The sequence below is a fragment of the Chelonia mydas genome, chromosome 20, assembly GCF_015237465.2.
Source record: "Chelonia mydas isolate rCheMyd1 chromosome 20, rCheMyd1.pri.v2, whole genome shotgun sequence".
Taxonomy (NCBI): Eukaryota; Metazoa; Chordata; order Testudines; family Cheloniidae; genus Chelonia; species Chelonia mydas.
Window position 1 is genome coordinate 4,929,525 of NC_051260.2, and position 22,468 is coordinate 4,951,992.

The following is a 22,468-nucleotide window of genomic DNA, read 5'->3' on the forward strand; positions in this document are numbered from 1 at the left end:
CCTACACAGCTGCTCACACAATGCAGGTGCCAGAGCAGGAACAGGGCCCCATGGACTGGGGGCCAGCAGCAGCCAGGGTGGCGGGACCCTGGGGCAGCTCTAGGCACAGGAGGATGGAGGAGGTGGGGGTTGGGGCAAAGGCCAGGCCCTAGAGGGGGACCAAGGAGGCAGGTGTTCTGTCCCGCATCTGAGCGGGAAGCAGGGGCTAGTGGTTAGAGCAGGGACTGGGACGCAGAGGGCTGGGTTCCAGCGCTGATTCTGGAAGGGGCAGGGGCTGGGTGGGTGTGGTTCCCTGTGGGGGCCAGCCTGGGGGCTGGGCCCTGGTGCTCGCTCAGTGCCTGCCCCAACCCCACACTTGATGGGGACCCCATAGCTGGCTTGTGGGGACTCCTGAGGCTCCCTCCTGGTCCCTCTGGCACACGGACCAGAGGCAGAACAAGGCAGTAGGGGCAGGGGGCCACGGGGAAGTGTGTAGATTCTGGGGCACGGCTGGGTGAGCCAGCACTGCACCAGCAGGGGGCGACCACAGGCCAGAGCAGAGCTGCCCCCAGGCCCTAGTCTAGCAGTGAAAGGAGCAGCCACTGCCCCACCCTGCTCCCAGGTGCGGGGAGGCAGCGCTGGCCTGGTGACTCGGAGCCAGGACACCTGGGACCTGCAGCAGGGCCGGAGGGGGAGTTGGGGAGATCCCGCTCCCTGGGCCCTCAGCCACCCGCCCCGCCCTGTGCCCTCCCTTCCCCCACCTGTGAACAGCAGCAGAGACCTCGGCCAGCCTTTGGCAATGCACTTCATTGGCCCAGGCACACGCCCAGCAGGGCAGTAGCCGGGGGCAGGGCCAGCACTGACTTTGTGATAATGGGTGGGGTGGGGGGGGGGGCTCAGAGCTGCGAACAAACAAACTCTCCCCCTGAGCCCCCCACCCCCCCGGAGGTCACTCCCGGTAAAGGAGGTCACTGCCTTTACCTGGGATCACTCCTGCCAGCGCTTGCCCCAGCACAGCCCTGCTGGCGGGCAAGAGGGAGAGGATCTCTAGGGCCCATGGGATTCAGGGGGTGAGGCTTGACTCAGGGCTTGATCAGACCCAAGGGGGCTGGAGCTAGCTGCCTCAGATGGAGCTGGGGCTCCAGGTGCCCAGGGCGTGGCTCTGATACCCAGGGAAAGGCAGTGGGGAGGTGTCTGCCACTGGGCAGGGGCATTTGATCCAGGCCCATCGGGGTGGCGAGCCCGCTCTGCCCTGCTGCTAGGGTGACCAGACAGCAAGTGTGAAAAATTGGGACAAGGGGTGGGGCGTAATAAGAGTCTATATAAGAAAAAGCTCCAAATATCAGGACTGTCCCTATAAAATCGGGACATCTGGTCACCCTACCTGCTGCTGACCAACCCTGGACGCGCCTCCTACGCAGTCCTGGCTCCACCCCCACTTACTTGGGCACTCTGACTGCAACTCCTGCTAGGACCCCTCCCGCCTTCGGGGGACAGGGCCAAGAGGCCAGGGTGCCAGGCTGTGATGGGAGGGGTGCAGGGAGCCAGGACTGGGCCAGCACCCCAAGGCGGTGAATGGAGATGATATGGGGGCAGAAGGGGGGGTTCTCTTTAACCCTTTGCAGACTGGACAGACACAGCCTGGGGCTCAGTGGCTGGGTTACATCCCCCCCCCAAAGCCAGATGCTGGTAGCAGCCTCTGTGTGCCCCCCATCACTGGCAGAGGGGTGACAAGAGGGGGAGGGAGAGGGGCTGTGGTTTGGGTCCCAGGCAGGGGAGGTAGGAATGGCTGAAGCTGGTAGATAATGGAGCCTGACTCTCCCCCTACCCCATCGGGGGCAGGGTGGCCACGGGGCACAAAGGGTAACAGCCCTAGAGGCTGTGCCAGAGGGAGGAAGCCTGGCCTGCCCCCTGCCCGAACAGCCAAGCAGCCTGGGAGTCCTCCCCCCGCCCAAGAACTGACACCGCAGCCAGGAGTGGGGGGAAGGTGCCTTGTTGAGAAGAGCAGGTGGAGCTGGGGGCAGCAAGCTGTGGGGGGCAGAGTCTCTGGGGGGAGGGGGCTGCTTCTAGGCCTCCTCGGGGTCCAGCTGGTTGAGGGTTTGGATGTCATCCAGGGAGCGCTTGGGGGTCAGGATGTGACTGGAACCTGGGGGAGAGAGAGGTGGTTGGCAGCGGTGGGCACAGTGGGGCAGGTATGTGGCTGGCATCACCATCACCCCCATCCTTGCAGCTGGACCCTGCTCTAGTGCAGGGGGGGAGGGACTGTCTCCTACCCCCCGTGGCCTGGCACCGCACCCCTCGTGCCGCTGTACCCTGCACAGCCAGGCAAGAATCCACGTGCTGACAGTGTTCCTCACCCTTGGGTCTTCGAGGGGTGTGTGCAGGGGGTGAGCCATATCCCTATGGGAGTTACTGGGGGTGTCTGACTGGGCCCCCACACATGGTCCCTGGACAATGAGAGGCCTGGGGAGCCAGAGGCCAGGAGATCAGGCGGCTAGGTACAGGCCATGTGGGGCAAGCACATCTGTTCCCAGGCCCCCGGGTGTGGAGGACAGAAGGTAGCTTGGGAGCCCTGTGGGTGCTGGGCAGGCAGTTCTAGGGTCTCCCCCTCCCAGGGGGTCCCAACTCTCCCTGACCTGGGCATTCCAGCCACCCTTCCCCCCAGGACTCGCCCCACTCACCGATCACCACCTCCCACTTGCCCTTGGTGGCCGGGGTCACTTCGTAGGCGCAGCGCATCTCAGACATGGACAGCCCACCCAGCACGTAAATGATGAGGCGCGGGCCCGTCCGGTACTCGGCCGCTGGCTTGTTCTTGTGCCAATGCCCAAAGCGGGCGCTGGGGGGAGAGAGGGGCAGTGTGGATACCAGGGGCTCGCTGAGGGAATGCCAGATGGAAGGGCAGGGCCTGGAGGAGGCTGGGAGGCAGGCCCTGCCCAAGGGAGTGGGACAGGAGTCCCAAAGCAGGCAAGAGGGAATAGGGGAGGGTGGCACCTGCACTGGGCTGGGGGTGCTGTCTAAAGCTCGGCCAGTCCCTTTCCTCTATCCTGGGCCCTCGTGTGTTGAGGGACTGCTGGGGCGCGGGGTACATGGTAAGAGGGGTCCAGGGCTCCAGGCTCTTGGACATCCCCTCCCCCGTAGAGGGCAGGCTCCTGGCCACACACTGCCAGGCACAGAGGCTCCTACATCCTGGGGTGTGTGTGTCAGGGCTCTGCCACCCACAGCCCAGCCAGGCTCAGCCTTACCTGACAGCAGCCTGGGAGCTGGTGGTAGGGACCGGGTCCGACACGAAGGGGACAGTAGCCTGGGAGCTGGTGGTGGGGACCGGGTCCGACACAAAGGGCCACAGATTCTTGTCCAGTTTGTCCTCAATGATGTCCTGGCAGGGGGTGGGGGGGTGGAGGGAGGACAGATCAGCAGGGGCCAAGCAGCAGGAACCTCGGATCTGGTGGCCAAGCCAGGCCCCATTGGGGTGGAGGGGCTGGGACGGCTCCTCACTGAATGATTGACAGTCCCTGGGGGGAGCAGCCTGGGGCCCCCTTTCCAGGGTGGGGCATGGGGAGCCAGCAAAGAACACGCTGACTCCTCCAGTGATGCCCCCCCATCTCCCCACATCCCCCTCAGCTGCTCAGTGCCCTGCTGTGAACTCCCCACCCATCCACCGTTATGAGGAGGGCGGAGACCTCCTGCAGCCAGATCCAGGGCCCCTCATTTGGGGGGTGGGGGAGGGAAGGCAGGGGGCTGCCCTCAGTGCCCCTTTCCTGCTGCGGGCAGATCCAGGCCCTGCCTCTTGCTCCATGAGGTGTGTCCCAGGCACGCAGGAGGCCCAGGATATGATACATCCTAATGCTACATAATAGGGGCTTTTACATTAGTCTGCTGCATTGACTTGTACAGGGAAGCTTAAGGCCTGCCAAGTTGTGGCTGGCGCAAAGAGGGGGCACCCCGATTGGATTAGGCATGGGATTGAGGCTACCGCAACTGCCTGCCCCAAAATCCCACAGGAGGAACCATCACGACGCTGGAAGAGGGGCCTGGGAGCCTCCCACCTGTGATCTGCCAGGGACAGGAGCTCCGGTCAGGGGGTTAATTCTTGGCCTGGAGGAGCCCCAAGCCAGTAGGTTGAAGGCAACTAAGTGTGCCCCCCCCACCCCCTTGCAGAGTGCCCCACAGGACAGGGCGATGAGGGGCTCAGCCCCCAGCAAGGGTTAGGGGATGGAGTGACCATGTCACCTCTCACAAGCTAAGCAGGTTTGGGCCCAGGCAGTGCTTGGATAGGAGACCTCTAAGGAAAAGCTACTGGGTGCTGGGGGGTGCGAGTGAGTCAGCAGAGGGTGCTCTATAACCCTAGTGTGGCGCTAGGGGGCGCTGTACTGCAGGGAGCGGGCGGGGGGTCTGCAGGGGGCGTGACCAGTACTGTGCTGCAGGAGTTCATCCTTTAGATGAGCGTCAAACAGCTGCTCCTCACTGGAGGTTAGACCAAGGACCCTGCCAGCCATTCAGATTCCAGTGCCAGTCATGAGTGCGCTGCCTGGATCCCCTGCACTTCCAGCCCCACACACTGATCACCTCCTGCCCTAGACTCTCGGGCAGCGCTGCTGGGCGGCTGTTAAGAGCTGCCTGCCATTCCTTAGGAAGAATTCAGCCACGGTGAGGGACCGCTGTATAAACCGCCCATGGCCCACCCAGGAGGTGGCAACATCTCAGCACCGGGTAAGACAACTCCCCTGCACTCATGTCTATGATTTAAGACCCCTAAGGACGGCAGCAGGAGAGGACTCTCTGATGAGCCCCTCACATGGCTAGAGCCCTGCGCAGATACAAAAGTGTGGATGTGCATCAGCCCGCGATCCACAAGCCGCCTTTTACCTGTATCCGCATCCTCACCGGCAGCAGCTAGCGAGGGTGGGGAAGGGGTCTTGCAGGGAAGGGGCAGTGTGGAGGGGTTGGGGGCTGGGGGAAGGGGCAGCGTGGAGGGGGCGGGGTCTCGAGGAGAAGGGGCAGCGTGGAGGGGGCGGGGTCTCGAGGAGAAGGGGCAGTGTGGAGGGGGTGGGGGCTTGGGGGAAGGGGTGTCTCATCACGTGCCGCTCCTGGGGGGTCACGAGCGACAGTACACAGCAGCAGCAGAGCATGTTGCATCACAGTGGGGTGGAGGGGTGGGGCGCCGGGGCCCCACCCACTCCAATCCCAAATCCTGCTGCCCAGGAGCTGGTGGGGACACTGGTGCTGCTCGAGCTGCTGGACAGGAAGCAGCGCGGCGGAGCGAGTGGGTACTGGACAGCCCCGACTCTGACCTGTCGCCCAGCCACTGGCTGCGGGCCAGCGGCCCCGAGTGCGCTGCATCCCCCAGGCTGCCTGAGCCGGACACCACGGGCCAGGTGCTGCTGGGGAGTAGAGCCCTGCACGGCTGTATCTGCAGCCGATCCACTATCCGCAGAAATGGTGCGCAGATATGCAGGGCTCTACACATGGTTGACCCCAAACCAACCCCTCCCCCTTGGGCCCAGCCTGCCAGTTGCGACCCCACCCCCAAGGCCAGGAAGCAGATGGCCCGGTACCTCCATGATGTCCTTGAGCATGGGGGTCCAGCGGGAGAGCTGGTAGCTGGACTCCAGCCGCACCTTCCTCTCCGGTCGCAGCTGCCCGCTCTGGGGGAGGAAGGGAGAGGGGGTGAGAGGCAGCAGGGAGGAGGTGCGGGGTGGGAACAGGTGCAGACAGGGAGAGCGCGGCCTACCTGAGTCGCGCCAGCCAGGCTGGCAGGGGAGAGGCAGAGAAAAGAACAGAATGGATCACTGAGCGAGAGAGAGAGAGAGAGAGAGGGAGAGAGAGACTGATGGGAGAACAGAGCTGCTTCCCCCCATTCGCCGCATGGCCACCCCAAGCAGTGGTCACCAGCTCCAGCTCGCTGGCGATCTGAGGTCCTGACTCCCAGTATCCTCTGCCGGGGCAGAAGAAGTCACCCCAGATGGGGAGTAACTCGGGGGTCACCCTCATATGGGGAGGGCATCACCCCACTGTACAGGGACAGAGGCCACCTCTGTGCTGGGAGTAGGTCACTGCCATAGGGGGGCACCTCCAGGATGGCCTGGGCTCCCCTGTGCAGCACAGATCTGCCCCCTGGCATGGGTTCAGCTGCTGGCCCCTGGCCCCAATCCCTTACCCCAGGCGTGAGAGAGATGCCTAGGAACTGCATGTTGTGGATGATGTCTCTCTGCTGCTGGATGTTGGCATGCTGGATCAGCTTGGTGAGGTTCTCCTTGTCCACACCTGCACGGGGAGAGACAGGTCAGCGCTAGCACCCCTGGGACGCACCCACAGCCCAGGCACATGAGTCCTTGGCCCCAGGAGTCCTAGTTCCCTGATCAAATCCTGAGATCCTGCTCTTCCCACCACTCTCAGAGCTGGGGGTAAACCCCCAGCTGGGGGTAAACCCTGGCTCCCAGCCCCCCTCTAACCCACTAGACCCCACTGCCCTCCCAGAGCTGAGGATAGAACCCAGGAGTCCTGGCTCCCAGCACCATCCGCTCTAACCCACTGAACCCCACACAGTTAATGATCGAATTAGGTTCTTACTGCTCCTCCCTCAACAGGTTCTCTCGGGCGCTGGGGTCAGGGGTCTCTCTAGTTCCCCCTGGCAGTGCAATGGGAGTCCCCGTCCCCCTGATCTGGGCTCCCCCTTCTGCGGCCAGTCAGGTGCAGTGTCAGAGCCGAGGCCTGGCTCTTAAAGGCTGTGAGGCCTTGAGCTGGAAGGAGGGCAACGTGCCCCCCCCGCCCGCCCTCCCAAACCATTTACTGCTGCTTAGTGCAGACTGGGGAGGCCTGGCAACTCCACAGTGCCCCCCTGGCCAGGAAACTGGGCAGCCAGGCAGCCAGAGGAGCCGCATGAGGGCACCCTGGCCTGAGCAATGGGCACAGGGGCAGTGCCTGAGCAGGGTTACAGGAAGAGCCCTGGAGCAGGGTGCCTGCCCCACCGAGCCTAGCATGGGGCAGGAACCTGAATGGGGGAAGAGGGACTGTGCCAAGTGTCAGGGTCAGGGATGTTCCCCAGGCCCTGGTGAGTTTGGGGAAGGGGCTGGATGCAGCAAGAAGCAGGGAGCTGGTACAGGGATGACACAAGGGGTGGGCAGGGGACTGGTCGCAGGAGGCTCAGAGACAGAACATGGTATCTGACCAGCCTGCAGGAAGGGAGGGATGTCCCCCCTCCCTGCAGAGAACGGGCCAGGGGACTGCTCCAGGTGTGTGTCTCTCCATCCCCCCTCCCTGCACAGAATGGGCTTGGGGGAGCATGGAGGGCGGACACTGCTCGGAAGGCAGCAGCAGGGAGCAAAGGCCACCAGATCCGACCCCAGGGGGCAGTGCAGAGCATGGGTGCAGCGCACTGGCAGGCTTGCAAGTGTAACCCTTCTGCCCATCAGAGTTGGCAGCAACAAGGGCCGGGTTCAATATCTAGGGGATCCATTCCAATAACACAATGCAAACCGGCTCGAGCCCCCACCCAGTGACCTGGGACAAATATATACCACCCCCGCTGGGCGCCTCCAAGAGGCAATACTTCCCCTCTCGCAAGCACAGAGTCTGAGTGTAGCAAAAAGCCTTTTAATAACAGAGAGAAACAATGTGGCATTATGTTGGGGAAACACCACCAACAGGATTCATAACACAACCCATGAGCAAAAAAAAAACCACCCCAAGCAAATTGGGGCATGCCCCTTTCCCTCGGGTTCTTGAGTCCCAGCACCCAAATGTCTCTTGAGTCCAGCAATCCACAAATCACCCAAAGTCCAAAAAGTCCAGCCCCAGAGTTCAAAAGTTCATCTGCATAGTGTTACTCCCCAGTCTGGCTAAAATGTGCCTGTGTGTGGGGGAAAGGGGTAAGGGGCACCTTATGTGTCCTGAAGCTGGCTGCCCCACAGGGCTCTGCTCTGCTACGCTGTCTCACGAACGGCTCTGCTCCACCACGAACGGCTCCGCTCTGCACAGCTCGCCATCTCACGAACAGCTCTGCTCAGCTCGCCGTCTCACGAACACACTGTTGTTTCACGACCAGCTCTGCTCTGCACAGCTCGCTGTCTCACAAACAGCTCTGCTCAGCTCTGCACAGCTCGCTGTCTCACAAACACACCGCTGTTTCACAAACGGCTCCGCTCCACCACGATCGGCTCTGCTCTGCACAGCTCGCCGTCTCACAAACAGCTCTGCTCAGCTCGCTGTCTCACAAACACACCGCTGTTTCACGATCGGCTCTGCTCTGCACAGCTCGCCGTCTCACGAACAGCACCACTGCACTCTAGATCTTCCGGCTCCCCACTACTTGACACAGTGCTCAGTGATTTCAGCTCATAGTAGTGGGGGCCTTAGTGCTGGTGCACCATAAGGCCAAAGTGAATGCAGCACAGTACCTGTAGCAAGACTCTTAATAGACCCAAAATTAGCTCTGACATTCCACAGTGGAGAGAGACAGAGGTGCAATTGGTGCTTCAGGCCCTCACAAAGGAGCCCACACCACCAGGTACTAATACCTCTCTCAAGTCTCTCTCCCTTGACACAGTTTTGGAACCCATGACCCTTGCCTAGCGAGTGCTACTTAGTTGATGGTGCGTCCCTCCATCATAGCAAAAGGCCAAGTACAGTTCCAAGCACAGTTCCCATAATCAGGGTAATAACAATTTATTCTTCCTGCCCCAATAACAGAGACACTGGGGATCCCACAGCAGCCGAAGTGACCATTTGGGCAGCTATGGCCTCAGTCTAGGCGGGGTGGGTGTGCCTATGCAAATGAGATCGGCCCCTGAAGTTTTTTTTCCCACAACTTGCCACACCTCACCACCAGATGTCAGGGTGGAGCTCATCCTGACACTGCTTACACAGGCACCGAGAGGCGGGCAGAGGGGAGACAGGGCTATAGAGCCAGGCTGGACACAGGCCCTGGGAAGCGGCTGGCCGGGAGGCGCCCTGCATAGCAGGAGGGCTTGCCAGTCTGAGCAGTGCTATTCCCCACCAGCCCCACAGGCCTGGGCCCCACCTCCAGGAGCACTGCCTGCAGCAGCAGGCCCCGCAGTGCTCCCCCTGCAGGCCTGTGGGGTTAACATTCTTCAGGAAAACGTAGATCAGGATGATGCGGATCTTGTCGTAGGCCTGCACGCTGGGGTCCAGCAGGACAGGCAGATGATCTTCATTGGGTCCTTGATCTTCTTCCCGTCCACATCCGTCCCCATAGCCAGGTCCTGGGGGCGGGGGGAAGGGGGCGCACACACAAGGCCCAGGTCAGGCCACTCTGCTTCCTCCTGCCTCCGCAGCAGGATGGGAGATGTGAGGGCCCCATGACCCACAGCTCACCTATCCCGTGCCAGGGCCCCCTCCTCCCTGGGGTCAGCTCCCTCTGGGGTGAGCAACGGGCCCCCAGGTAGTAACCCGAGCCCCATGTCCCCCTTCTGCATCCCCGGTGCTGCATGGGGGGGCTGGCCCTGGCTCCAGCGAACCTGCGGGTCTGAGACCCCTCTCTCCAGGCTGAGACCATGAGCCAGACTCTGCCCCCAAGCCAGGCTCTGCCCACAGACCCACCTGCTCCACACTGCACAGCTTCTCCACCGTCCCTTTGAAGTGCCGCATGCAGTGCTCGGCCAGGTTCAGGTGCGTGGAGTACTGCGGGGAGAGACCGGGGCACGGGGGGAGTTTACTGCATCACCGGCTGGTCCAGAGCACCTGAACCCCCCAACCCACAAGGAGGGCCCCTCAGCCAGAGCGGCAGCCCCAATCGGCTGTAGAAGCTGAGTATATAGGGATAGTTTTGCCCAGCACTGATGTGCAGCCACCTCTGGGATGGAGCGGGGCAGCGGCAGGGGAGGATCAGGACGAGGGAGCAGCTTCCAAAACAGCCCATGGCTTTTCTGTTAGTCACCACAAGGTTGGGGGCTTAGAGACCAGCAGGTGTCGGGGTACCTGTGCCAGTGGCCAGGAGCTTTCTGTTGGCACATGGTCCAGTGGCACCAGGAGTGGCTCCAATGGGCTGGTTTGGAAGCCCACCAAGGCCCTCTCCCGAGAGCTGCAGCAGCAGGGCACGGGCGTTACCCAAGGGCTGCCCTTGGTGGGGCAAACGTGGCAGCTCTGGGCACTGACAGGCAGGCTGCTGCCCATGGTGCCACACAGCACCTGGGGGGAAAATGGTTCTGCCCGACCGGACAGGTCAGCAGTTCTCATCAGGCAGTAAAGCGGAGTACCCCAGAGTGCCCTGCCCCCCAGGAGAGTCCCTACTGTCCCTCACCAGCCCCACAGAGCACCCTGCCCCTCCCATCAGCCCCAATGAATGCCCTGCCCCCCGCCCACTAACAGCCCCAGCCCCGTTACCTTGTTCAGCTCTTTGTGGTACTGGGGCATCTTCTTCAGGATCTGGGACAGGTCCTCGATGTTGGCCTGGAGGGAAGCGGTGGTGAGATCCCAGCCCCTCCCAGCACATGGAGCCCCCTGCAGGGCAGAGGCCTCGCCTGGGGACAGCCGCAGCAGCCCAGCCACTTGTGCCAGGGCGGGTCACTCAGGCCACGCGTGGCTGCGGCTTAGGTTAGACCTGCCCTTCCCAGGCCAGCTGGAATGAGACAGGAGCCCCGCAACCCGAGCGCCCCTCAAGGTGTACAGTGGCAGCGTGCCGGGGAGATGCCAGCGTTGGCTCCCTGCAGCTTTCCCTGCGCAGTCCCGATCCTGCTGTCTGACCCCACCCCATGGGCCTCTGCCCTCCCCCACTGTGGGGAGCTCCAGAGCTCTGGCTGGGGGGCAGGGGACTCCATATACACCTCTTAGCCCTTTACAGGCAAACCCTGAGAGCAATGGGACAGCCCCCGCCCCCGCCAACCCCTCCTGGGGCAGCAGGATAGCTTCTCCTCCCCATCAGTGGCAGTGGGATGGGTCCCCCCATCCCGGACTCCCAATCGCTCCCCCCAACTCCCGCCGCACCTTGTCCGTGGTCAGCCTCTTGCTCTCACAGAAGGTGCGCAGCAGCTCCGTCACCTTCCTGCAGCAGGGAGAGGGGTCAGGACGGATCCAGGCACTGCCTTTGAGGTAGGGGGTGCCATGTCCTATGCTACAGGGGATGGAGCCCCCACCCCACGGGCACCAGGGTTCTCTGCCTCAAGAGCCTGAGACGGGCGGGGGGACCCCCTCTTCCTAAGTTACCCCAAGGCAGAGTTCAGTGCACCTCAGGGGGCTCCTGGCGCCCTGCTGGGGGGGTCTGGGGGCAGTGGCAGGCCCAGCAGGAGGTCGGTGAGGGACTCACTCAAGGGAGCTGTGAGGTGCATGGGGAGACCCTGGGCTTGGGGAAAGACAGTGTCCAGGGGGATCCCCGGAAGGAGATGTGGACAGTGGCTCTGGAAGGGAGGGCTCAGAGGTCATTTGAGGAGAGGGGCTGGGTCCAGGGGGTCTCAGCACTCAGAGGGGAGCATGTCTGAGGGACAAGTCCCAGCACTGGGTGGGAGGGCGAGGGGGAGTCCTGGCACTGAGCAGGAGAGGGGTGTGTTGTGGGGGGGGTGTCCCTGCACTGGGTGGGAGAGGAGTGTATCCAAGGGGGAGTGGGGTTCCAGCACTCGGTGAGAAGGAAAGGGGAGGGGTGTGTCTGAGGGGGCCCCAGGGTGGGGAGGGGTGTATCTGAAGGGGAGGATGGGGGAAGTCCTGTCACTGGAAAAGAGGGGGAGGGGTGTGTCAACGGGGTGGGCTGTCCTGGCACTGGGTGGGAGAGGTGTGTCTGAGGGGGGAGGTCCTGGCAATGGGCGGGGAGGGGAGGGCTGTGCCAAAGTGGGGGGTAGCGAGTCCCGGCACTAGGCAGGGCACGGAGGGGTGTGTCTGGGGGTGTCCTGGCATTTGGTGGGGCACGGAGTGGTGTGTCCGGGGGTGGATGGGTCCCGGCCCTGGGTGGGGCACTGAGGGGCATGTCCGGTGGATGGGCGGGGCATGGAGGGGTGTGTCAGGGGGCAGGGCTGAGTGCGCTCACTTGGAGACGTCAGCGATGTGCATGTGGCGTAGCTGCACCCAGAGTTCATCGTCTTCGTCCAGCAGCGCCTCTTTCTCCTGCGAGTCGCTGATGCCCGTCGTCTTGTACCTGCAGGGGGGAGACAAGGTCAGATTGTGGCACCCCTCCCCCCAGTGTGGGGGCTGCGGAGCAGTGCAGGTGCCTGGGTCACATCCCCCCCAGCCCGCCTGAGGAGGGATGCGGGGCGCCCCCTGCTGGCAGCCAGGCCCTACTTGTAGGTGTCTTTCTCGATGCTGAGCAGGTCGTAGGCCATGGCCTGGTAGGTGAGCTCGTGCAGCAGTGGGGACACCAGGTCGAAGCTCCGGTCCACGATCAGCAGCTGAGAACGGGCTTTGTCGGGGCCCTGGGGCAAAGGAGAGAGAAACCCGTCACCCCCTGCTCTGGCGGAGGGTTCCTGGCCTGGCTTACATGGCACAATCCAATGGGCCCTGGTGGCCTGAAACTTCACCACCCGCCCTCTCTGTGGCCCAGCCCCAACCCCAGGGGGAAGCCAAGAGACACCCCCAAAGCTAGCTGGGACGTGCCCTGGGGTCCTACCCTGACTAGCAGGGGGAGCTCCCCACCCTGCAGGGACGGGCTACCTGCCCCTCGTGCAAATAGTAATGCCCCCCTCCCCCAAGCACGTTCTCTGCTCGTGCCTCTCCACCAACGGGAGCATGCCCCTTACAAGGCAGCCCCCCGACTGCCCCCTGCCCCATATGCTGCGTAGGGAGGGGGGGAACTACACCAGAAGGGCCTGGCTAGTCTATCATGAACCAACACCAGGCCCAGAGACTCTTTGATACAAGGTCCCAGAGGGGGACAATGGGACGTTATCCCTATGCCCCACCTTGCATCTGAGCTGGGACCCCATCTGAGGCTCTAGCTCCCCACTCCCAGCCTGGGTGGCCCCCCAGCATCCAGTTGGACAGAGACCACTCAAATGGTCAGCATCTCAGACCCACATCATGGGGAGGCTGGCCCAGCCCTCGCTCCCTGCCTGATCAGCATGCACTGCCCTCTTTGCACAGCAGGTGGCGATAGGAGACCAGCCCTGCGCTCTCATGGCAGACGGCTCTGAAACCGGCTCCAGCAGCCCCAGTGGAACCCAAGCCCACCCAGGAGCACCTCGGCAAGGGGCTGTGTCTGCTCTTCGCTGGGTAGCACAGACAGTTGGGGGCGGGGGGACATACAGCCCCTGACGCTTCCCCAACTGTCCGACCTCAGTACGTGGCCCGATTTTTAGCCATGCTCGGGAGCAGAACGTCGGATCAGCCACCACCCACCCGCCTGGCAGGTCTCCACAGCCTCTGAGTAAATGGGTTGAGGCTGACGGGGGAGCGCCTCTCTTGGAGGAGTATCTGGCCCCCACCACTGTAGCACTATCATTGCTGCATCCTGCCCCCCCATGCACGTGGGGCTGGGCAGGGCTGTCACCCTATTGCAGAGGGGGATGGAGGCCCAGAGGGGCTGGGTGACTCACCCAAGGTCACACAGGGAGTCTGTGGCAGAGCAGGGACATGAACCCAGAGCTGGCGCCTTCATTCCTCTCCAGCCCTACCCAGCCTGGATGGGTTGCTATGCCCAGCCCCCACCCCCACCTCCCACGGGACTCTGCTCACACCTTTGCCAGTTCGGCTCTGCTGGAGGGATCCCTGAGTGCAGATGGGGGCTGGCGTAACCACCGGGTCACCCCATCCTGCCCAGAGCAGAGGGGTGGTTAGTGCACTGGTGGGTGCCACAGCACTGCCTGTCCCAGCAACCCCTCAGGGCTGCCAGCTGGGAAACATCAAGGCAAGAGGGACTAGTGCAGACAAGGCCACAGTGCACTGGGACTGCGGGCTGGGTGGCTTTGGAGATCTGACTGCTAGAGGCCATGCTACAAGAGACCCTGGGGTTCTTTCTGCACCAGCTGGCAAGGCAGGGGCACATTGGACTGGCCAGCCAGGATTGTGCTGCATGGAGCCAGCATTGCATTGAGAGCAGGGACTTGAGTCAGCACTCCCTGCCCTGCAGTGGGCATGCTGTCTGGATTCTATTGAAGGGGGCTGGGCAGACAGGACTCCTGTCTCCTATTCCTGCCTCTGCCACCTACTCCTGGCACGCTGCTCCATGCCTCAGTTTCCCCCGTGTAACATGGGGATAGTGCTTACACCCGTGACAGGGAGGCTTGGCAAGAGCCTCAGGAATATCCCTGGGGGGACTCACGGGAGTAACAGCAGCAGGGTGTGCACAGAGCAGGATTTTGCCCTCCTGAGAGCAGCCGTCAGCTCCTGAGAATAGCCCAGATCAGACTGGGGCTGCAGGCTGGAGCCAGCTCTGCTGCAGCAAGTAGCTCCGGTGGTTAACAAGCATGCTGTCAAGCCCTTCCCTGTGTAGATGGTTTTGGCAGCCAGGTGTGTGCCAGACTCCGCTCTGGAGGCAGGCCTGTGCTGCCAGCTGTGAGTTACAGAGCGTCTGTGCCATGGCAGCCAGCTATCCCAGAGGGGGGGCCCCCCTGACCGAGACTGGTATCATTATCCCCATTTTACAGATGGGGAAACTGAGGCACAAATAGGGGAGGTGACTTGCCCAAGGTCACCCAGCTGGGAATGGAACCCGGGTCTCCCGTCCCAGTCCAGGGGTCTATCCACTAGGCAACACTGCCTCGGTGGATGGGAAAGTAGAGAGGAATGGTGCGGTCATGGATCCACAGGGTTGGTGCCAGGGCCCCAGCTGTGGAAGTCTCTGGGAGGAAACCCTTTGCTGTGCCAGACCCCAACAGGTTTCTCTCTTCCTCCCGGACAGGCCACATGGCCTCCCCACCACCTGAGACTGAACCGCTAGGCTTCACCCCGTGAGCCCCGCCCAGCGAGTCCAGCTGAGACAGATCCTGGTAGAGACCCGTCCACTCCGCAGGGCCCGACGCTCCTCAGCCCGGGTGACAGGGCCACTCACCCAGCGTTGTCAGAACAGTCGGGTTTCTTAGGCACCTGGACCCCAGCCCGGGCAGCCCAGCCCACTGAAGGTTAAAGCAAGAGGCCGTTCTGGTCAGCCCAGAGCCCGGCCGAGCTGCAGAGAAACCTGTTTTCAGCTCCGGGTCTCTCGCTCAGGGCCTGTCTACATGTAAACCACTTCAGCTACTCCGCTTCAGTGACGCCGCCTTTCCCATACCCCCGAGCGACGCAGTTGCACCGACCCAATTGCCTCATGTAGACCAGGCCTCGGCCTGATCTTGGTCAGTTCTCAGGCGAGAGCTCCCAGCTTCCCCCACTTATCCCCCAGCTCAAACCTTCCCAACCCTGTGTTCTCGAGCTGGGGGCTCTGCTCCAATTCCCTGCTGGGAGCATCCAGCCAGGAGCCATTGGAGCCGGCACGGTCTTTCTGGCCCCCAGGCTGATCTGGGTTGGATTCTCTTCATTTCACCAAGACAGGGAGGTGACACCCTCCTCCCCCCCATGACTCTTACCTTCCCTGAGAGTCCTTCCTCTCCACCCCCCACCAGAGAAGCCATGAAATATATAGGGGAAACTGAGGCACGCACTGGATTCATAAAAGATATTACAGACATTCCCAGTTGGTCACAGGTGCACAGTCTGCCAGCAGCGAAGGCTGGAAGCAAGAGCAGAGGCAACAGGAGGGAGAGATCTGGGCAGGCCTTGGATTTTACATCACTTTGCTTCTCCTAGGGGGACAGGAGCCACTGGGTTTCCCGTGTAAGAATCCAGGGCAGGGTGGGTTTGCAGCTCCCCTCTGCTGGGCGTGGGATGGGGATGGCAGGAGCTGGGGGAAGCCCACAGGCCAGGGCTGACTTGTGGCTAAGGCTGGGGAGAGCTGGGTTCTATTCCTGCTCTGACAGACTCCCTGCATGCCTCAGTTTCCCATCTGTAACACAGCCCACCCTGCCTCCCCTGGGAGGCTGAATTCATTAGTGAGGTTCCGATACCATGGTGATGGGTGTAGGAGCACACACAGACAGGAGTGTCCAGGTGTGGAAGAGGCTCTATGTGCGAAGTGGTGACCGAACTGCCCTGTTTATAAACAGAGAGATTGTGCTGGGCACACACTTCCCCACTCGGTGCCTCAGTTTCCCCATCTGTTCAGAGGGGATGAGGACACTGGCCTTTGTAGAGCGCTTTGAGATCTGCCCACAGCCAGTGTTAGAGAAGGGCTGGGGCCATTAGTCCAGCCACAGAGGAAATGCTATTGTTCTGCCAACCCCTCAGGATCTCCAAGGGGGTCTAGACCCCCACCCTCCCCCCGCCAGGATCTCCGAGCAGGTTCTAAATCACTCCTCCTTCCTTTTACTTCTCATGTGTTCCCCCTCCCCCGCGGCTCTGTCCCATGGCGAGGGCGTGGCCGGCACAGCTTGCTCACCTGTCCCATGCTGGGCTCGTATGCCTTGAACTCCTTGAGTTTGGCCAGCACAGCGTGCGCCAAGTGGAAATTATCTTCATGGTCCCTGCAGCAAAGACAAACCCTGTGGGTCATAAACAGCTCCTCCCCTGGGGCACACGCACTTCCTGTAGGAGATGACCAGGTACCCTCGCCCTCTGGGCACACTCACTTCCTGTAGAGGATGGCCGGGTACCTCCCCATGGCTCAGTCACTTCCTATAGGGGATAGCGGGGTACCCCTTCCCCTGGCACACTCACTTCCTGAAGCAGATGGCTGGGTACCCCTCCCCTCGGGCACACTCACTTCCTATAGAGGATGGCCGGGTACCCTTCTCCCTCTGGGCACACTCACTTCCTGTAGCGGATGGCTGGATACTCCTCCAGGCTTTCACACAATGTGGCAATCTGCTCTGCCAGCATCTCCATCTGCTTGTTCTTTTCGAAAAAGCGGTGGGGGCTGAACCAGTTGTGGAAGGTCTGTGGCCTGTCCAGGGAGTACACCTGGGGGACGGGGGAGAGCAGAGATCAGACCCTGGTGCCAACTGCTGGCAGTCAGGCCAGCTGTGCCCCATACCGCGCCCCTAAGATGCGCTGTTGGACCAGGCCAGCCTGGCGGAGATGTAGCAAGCCCCTAGTGAGGGAAAGATCCCTTTGCCAGTGCCACTCCTGTTGTGGTAGAGGGATAGTGGCCCAGAGATTCATGCACCAGCCTGGGATGAAGATGCCCCAGGTTCAGGTCCTTACGTGGCTGCAGACTCCCGGGTGCCCTCAGGGGTGTGTCTCTGCCCTGGAGAAGTCAATGTTGCGGGAGGGGGCTTGGCCACGCTTCTAGTCTGGCGAAAGCCCCAGCATAGCCACGGGCAAACCCGGCATCAAGGCGCGTCTGCCGCTGTCGCTTATTTCACTGGCCGAAAAGAACGAGCCACTGGGGCAAACATGCTTGGACACCAATAAAACAGTATCAGCCCACAAAGGGTTTGCTGGCACAACGGGACGGGTGAGCCAGCAAAGCCTCCTGATGGACACTCAGCTTATATCAGCCAAAGCTTCTCTTGGCACAGCTGGCACCGGTACCCCAGATGAAATCAGCTACAGTGGCTAAAGGACTGCCTTGCCAGCATAACGGCATCTACCCAGGGGCTCTGCCAGCACAGCTGCATCAGTTACAGGGGGGATTTTTTCTCTCATGTCCCTGTAACAAACCCATACCAACAAAGCTTTTGTGTGTAGACCAGGCTCATGTCTCTCGGTGCCTCAGTTTCCCCATCAATGCAATGGGGCTGACAACACAGCCCTGCCCCTCAGGGGCGTGAGGGGGGAAATCCACTGATGACACAGGGAGGGGATGGGGCAGTTGGGCAAAGGGCAGGTGTGTGGAGTACTGGGCTGTCTTGAAGGCCTGGTATAAACCATCAGTAAGAGCTGGTAAAGCCAGGGAGGCAGGGCCCTCCTCCCCCATACATCTACCATCCCCACCAGGTGCAAGCCAGCGATTCCATGTCTCACAGGGTGTGAGCAGCCAGCTAGTCCCTGCTGCCCTGTGCTGGCGTCAAACCCAGGGCCCCAGAAGGGAAAGGTTCCCCCCGCCGAGCCACATGAAACACTAAGGGTGGAGTGTCGTACGTCACCGTCCACCCCGCGGCCCTGCTCCTCCAAAGCCCGGCCACCCCTCACCTGGCTCTCGTAGGGCAGGAAGGCCATGTTGATCTCCTTGAGGGTTTTGATGGCCTTGGTGATCCGTGACTTCCTCAGCTCGTTGAACAGAGACTCAGGACAGGCTGCAAAGCAAAGGCAGTGGGTGGGAGTGACAGGCACAGGGCTCAGGACCCTCAGCACAGCGCCAGCCCCCACGGACGGGGCCAGGATGGGCACAGCAGGGGCAGTAGTGCTGCACACCTGTGGGGAACCTGGGCAAGCCAGCAGGGCCACACAGGAGTCAACGATGAGTCCAGCCCCCCCGAACCAGAGTCATGCCGGGTTCTCGCTTTCTGCAGCATCAGCAGCGGGGGCGGGGCGGGGGGCCCCACAATCTCTCCTACACAGCCCCTGCCTCACACCCTGCCCTCAGCCCCCCCACAGGGCTGAGTGACTGGAGTGTACAACTCAGGATGATGCACAAAGAGGAACGGGGACTTGGGCTCCCCCTGCCGCTGTAATGGGGAGAAGCAGATCTGACCCTGACACACTGGGTATTCTGGTGGTGTCCCATCTCCTCACCCCAGTTGGGACTGATGGAGCAATGCATGCTGGGAATGGTAGCCAGAGGCCACCTTTCTGGGCACACCCTGCAGGTGTCTGTGAGCCATGCTGGCTGGAGGCAGGGGGAGAAGAGGGGGAAGGGATAGGTGGGGTCGTTCGGTCTGCTCTGCTGGGGCTGCATCCCCCTGCAGGAGGGCAGAGCGTAATCAGCGGGCTGCGCACTGGCCTGCCGGCAGAGAGAGACCCCTCCCACCCCCAGGCTCCAGTGTGCCGCTGGCCAGGCTCCCAGCTGGGGGATCCCCCGACCCCCTGATACTCACGGCTGAGGAAGAAGACGTGAGCTGCCTTGTAGTTGAAGGTGGGGGTGCCCTGGAAGTCATTGATCAGAGCCTGCACCGACTGCAAAGGGGGAAGAGGGGGGTTGTCAGCACCAGCCAAGGCCCCTCCCTGCTGCCCGAAGGGCCCAGCCCATGCCCAGCCCCTGGGGACTCAGGGCCTAGCATGATGCCATCGGGAGGTGGGCTGGTTTTCACCCCCCTGGCTCTGGGCTCCCTCCCCGCCTGGAGCAGGGCATGTGCCCATGTGCCCGGGACATCCTCAGGGCCCAGCCACATCTCTTGCTGGCACACGAGTGTCCGTGCCCAGCCACAGATGGGGCCTGGCATTGGCCTTGCTGCTGAACTAAGTGGGCTCTGAGCAGTGCCCAGGGAACAGCCGGCCGAGCAGCAATCCCAGGCAGCTGCCATCAGGGCCCTCTCCCTCCCCGGGCGCCAGGCTGGGCACCTGCAGCTTCGCCACTCCAGCTAGCCAGGCAGGGTGTTTGGAAGCTGTTCGGACTCCTCGACCGGCCATTGTGACAGGTGAGAACCTGGCTGCCCTGTCCCAAGTCCCAGGCCCCAGCTCGCAGTCCTCTCCTACAGTGCTCCCTCCGCGGGCAGCCCCTGCGGGTTCTGGGCTTCACCCTGCTCCGTCAGGGCCCCCTGCCCCTGGTCTCCCTCCACTCACCTCCCTGCTGCAGATTCAGGAGCCTCCTCCCCCACAGCCCCTGCTTCCTGAGCCTCTGCCTCAGCGAGTCTCCTTCGCTTTGAGTCTCAGCTGAGGTCGCCTCTCTCCGCCTGCTGCACCTGCCCATCCAACCCCCACAGGACTGCACTGTCGGAGAGGTCTGGGGGACAGTCTGTGCCTCACGTGGCAAAGAACACGAAGCCCAGCTCCGGGGAAGCAGCCTCCTGGGGAGCCCTGACTGGCCCCATTCCCATCCTGACGTTGTGCTGCGCATCCCCCCGGACAGCGCCACCTCCAGGCAGCACTAGGAGCTGCCCCGGGGTCTCCCCTGCTCCCCATCCAGCTGCCCCAGGCCCGAGCTCCTACCTCCTCCACTGGGCTGAGCAGGTAGATGGCCTCCAGGCTGGGGATTGGCTCCCGGCACTTGTTAATATCTTCCACAACTAGGAGAGAGCAGACACTGGGCGCGGGTCAGTGTGTCCTAGCCACCCGCCCCAGCCTCTCTCCACCGGGATGGGGGGAGGAGAAGCCAAGGGGCACAGCGATGTTCGCTGGCAGCAGGCCGGGGCGTTCCACAGGCTACAATGCAGTAGCCGCTTTGATGTGGAGCTGTGGATCTGCGATGCTGCCACAGTACGGAGCAGCGAGGGAACGTCCCTCTGTACTGTGCTGGGGGCACCCCGCTAGAGTGCTGGCTCAGCTCTGTGCCCCTCAACCCCAGGGCTCCTCCACCCTGGAGCAGGGAGCCAGCATTCCCCCTCCCCAGCCAGGACCCTGCCCACAGCATGGGGGAGGAGCAGCAAGGAGTTAACGGGAGTCTGAGAAAAGCGGTGAAGAGGCTCCAGGGGCTGAAAGCGCTGGGCTAAGGGAACCCGACCTGGCTGGGAAGGTACCAACAGCAAGGAGGGTGTCTAGGGGGCTGCAAAGGAGGGAAACTAGATGCAAACGTGAATGTAGACAAGTCAACTCCCCGACTGTGAGGTGTATCCAAGGGGGAGGGGAGCCCTGCCGGGGGGAGCAGACGGGAGGGAGAGGCCACTCACGTGTGATGCCTTCGTCCACGATGTCGGACATCGTGCAACACGATGAGAGGATGCGCGTGCTGGGGTGGTCCATGATAAGCACCTGGGGTAGCGAGAGATGAGCGCTCCACTTCGGATGAACTAGTCACTGCCCTGAGCCCAGCCGCACACCATCATCATCCACGGCACAGCCAAGAGAGCAGAGCGACTGCTAACAGCAGAGCTGATGGCTCCTGGCCCAGCCCTTCCACAGCAGAGCAGCAGGGCCGGTACCAAGACTGCACTTGGCTGAGCTGACCGTGCGAAGGACTGCGTGAGGAGCTACAGGGAGAGCAGCTCTGAGCAGAGTGGCTGGTACGAGATGTAGGAGACAAACCTGGGACACCTGACCATTCAGAATGGTTCCATCCTCCTAGACTGGAGGAGATCAGCCTCTTCGCCCAGGTGACAGGGTGAGTGCAAGAGGCAGGGGGACAGAACCCAGGAGTCCTAGCTCCCAGTCCCCTGCTCCGATCCACCAGATACCCGCTCCCCAGCCCTCGGACAGAACCAGGATCAGGGCACAGAGAAATGGAATGAGGGGAGTCTCCATGTTTTTTTTTCACATTACACATTTAATGGAATGTCAGAACTTTAACAAAACTAGAGCTTCAGACAGTAGCTGAAGTCTGAATACAACTTCCATTAATCAGTTTAACAATTTGCCTCTAAGTCTAGGGCTAGCAAATAGCTTTATTAAAAAAGCCCCATAAGCAATTTCAAGCTTTTTTATATAACTGCAAAAACAAAAAATAAATCAATAAAATGAATGCAGTGTACAGAGGAGAAACTGAAAGTGCTTCATAAGAACCTTAGCTGCTCATATCCAAAGTCTCAAAATCTTGAAATGTGAGGAATGGATGCACTGTGCACAAATTATGCTTTACATTTAGTTCCGTGTTCCCCTAGGAAAGCCCTGTAGGCCATCAGCCCAACATCTCCACCACCTTCCTGCCGTGCTGAATGAACCCATTGCTCTGTGCAGTCCAGCATCCCGCTGCACCAAATCCAGCCACTGAGCAAGCTCTGCTGCACCGGCCTAGCCCACTGCTCCATACCCCCCAGCCCAGTCCATGCCGGGGGCTCAATAACCTGCCTGCCCAATGGTGCATACTGCCCCCATGCTTGGCGCTCTCCTGCTCCTCCTCCCACCCAGGCTGGCTGACTGGGCCCAGTGGTCTGATCCGGTGTGTGTGTGGGGGGGAGATATGGGGCTAGCTGGACAAGCTGGGTCTGATCCAGCGCAGTGGGAAGGCAGACATACCCAAGCCTAGCTGGGGACGGATGATGAGCTAGACAGCAGGGATCTGATCCAGCCTGGAAAACCTCAGGTTCCTAATGAATCCCAAGAGGCTGGAGGGGGAGGAGCACGATATATGGATACAGCATATCCCCAGGGGGCCCGGCCTGCTTACCTTCCATTCTCTTTCCTTCTTCACGCTACGAAGGACAACACTGAGGATCTCTGCAAGGGAAAGAGACAGGGATTAGCGGTGGGGCTCGGACGGGACGGCTGTGCCCTGAGCCAGGACCCACTGGCTGGTGGAAGGACCCCTCGGGGAAGTGGCTCAGAGGCTGCTTTCAAGCCAGATAGCGTTGTGCTCCTAGCAGAGCCCCCAGTCAGCGATCGTGGTGGGGTGACAGGCTAGATGGGCCATGGGTCTGATCCCCCTTCCTTTCTGTCAGGCTGGATACGAGCGCAGCTGAACTAAGGATCTGGCCCCGTGCAAGAAGAGAACGATCCTGCCCAGCACCTCTCAACTGGAGGGGATCCAGGGACCCTCTACTGCATGTGGGGGACAGCAACACAACAAAGACTTCAAATCCTGAGTCCTGCACATAGAACCCCTCCAAGG

The 22,468-nt window shown here is 61.6% G+C and overlaps 1 protein-coding gene across 1 annotated transcript; it reads right to left on the reverse strand.

The window, feature by feature from the left end:
• Positions 1-1,957: 1,957 nt before the first annotated feature.
• LOC119564328 (syntaxin-binding protein 2-like) lies at positions 1,958-20,808 on the reverse strand. The gene is given in 19 exon segments (XM_043533114.1): positions 1,958-2,125; positions 2,661-2,818; positions 3,225-3,358; positions 5,538-5,627; positions 6,140-6,246; position 8,544; positions 9,067-9,143; positions 9,146-9,203; positions 9,541-9,621; positions 10,324-10,389; positions 10,924-10,981; positions 11,954-12,061; positions 12,205-12,335; positions 16,328-16,412; positions 16,700-16,848; positions 18,022-18,125; positions 18,867-18,945; positions 19,918-19,994; positions 20,595-20,808. Coding segments are annotated over 19 exon segments (1,716 nt in total). The 5' UTR covers positions 20,668-20,808; the 3' UTR covers positions 1,958-2,045.
• Positions 20,809-22,468: the final 1,660 nt, after the last annotated feature.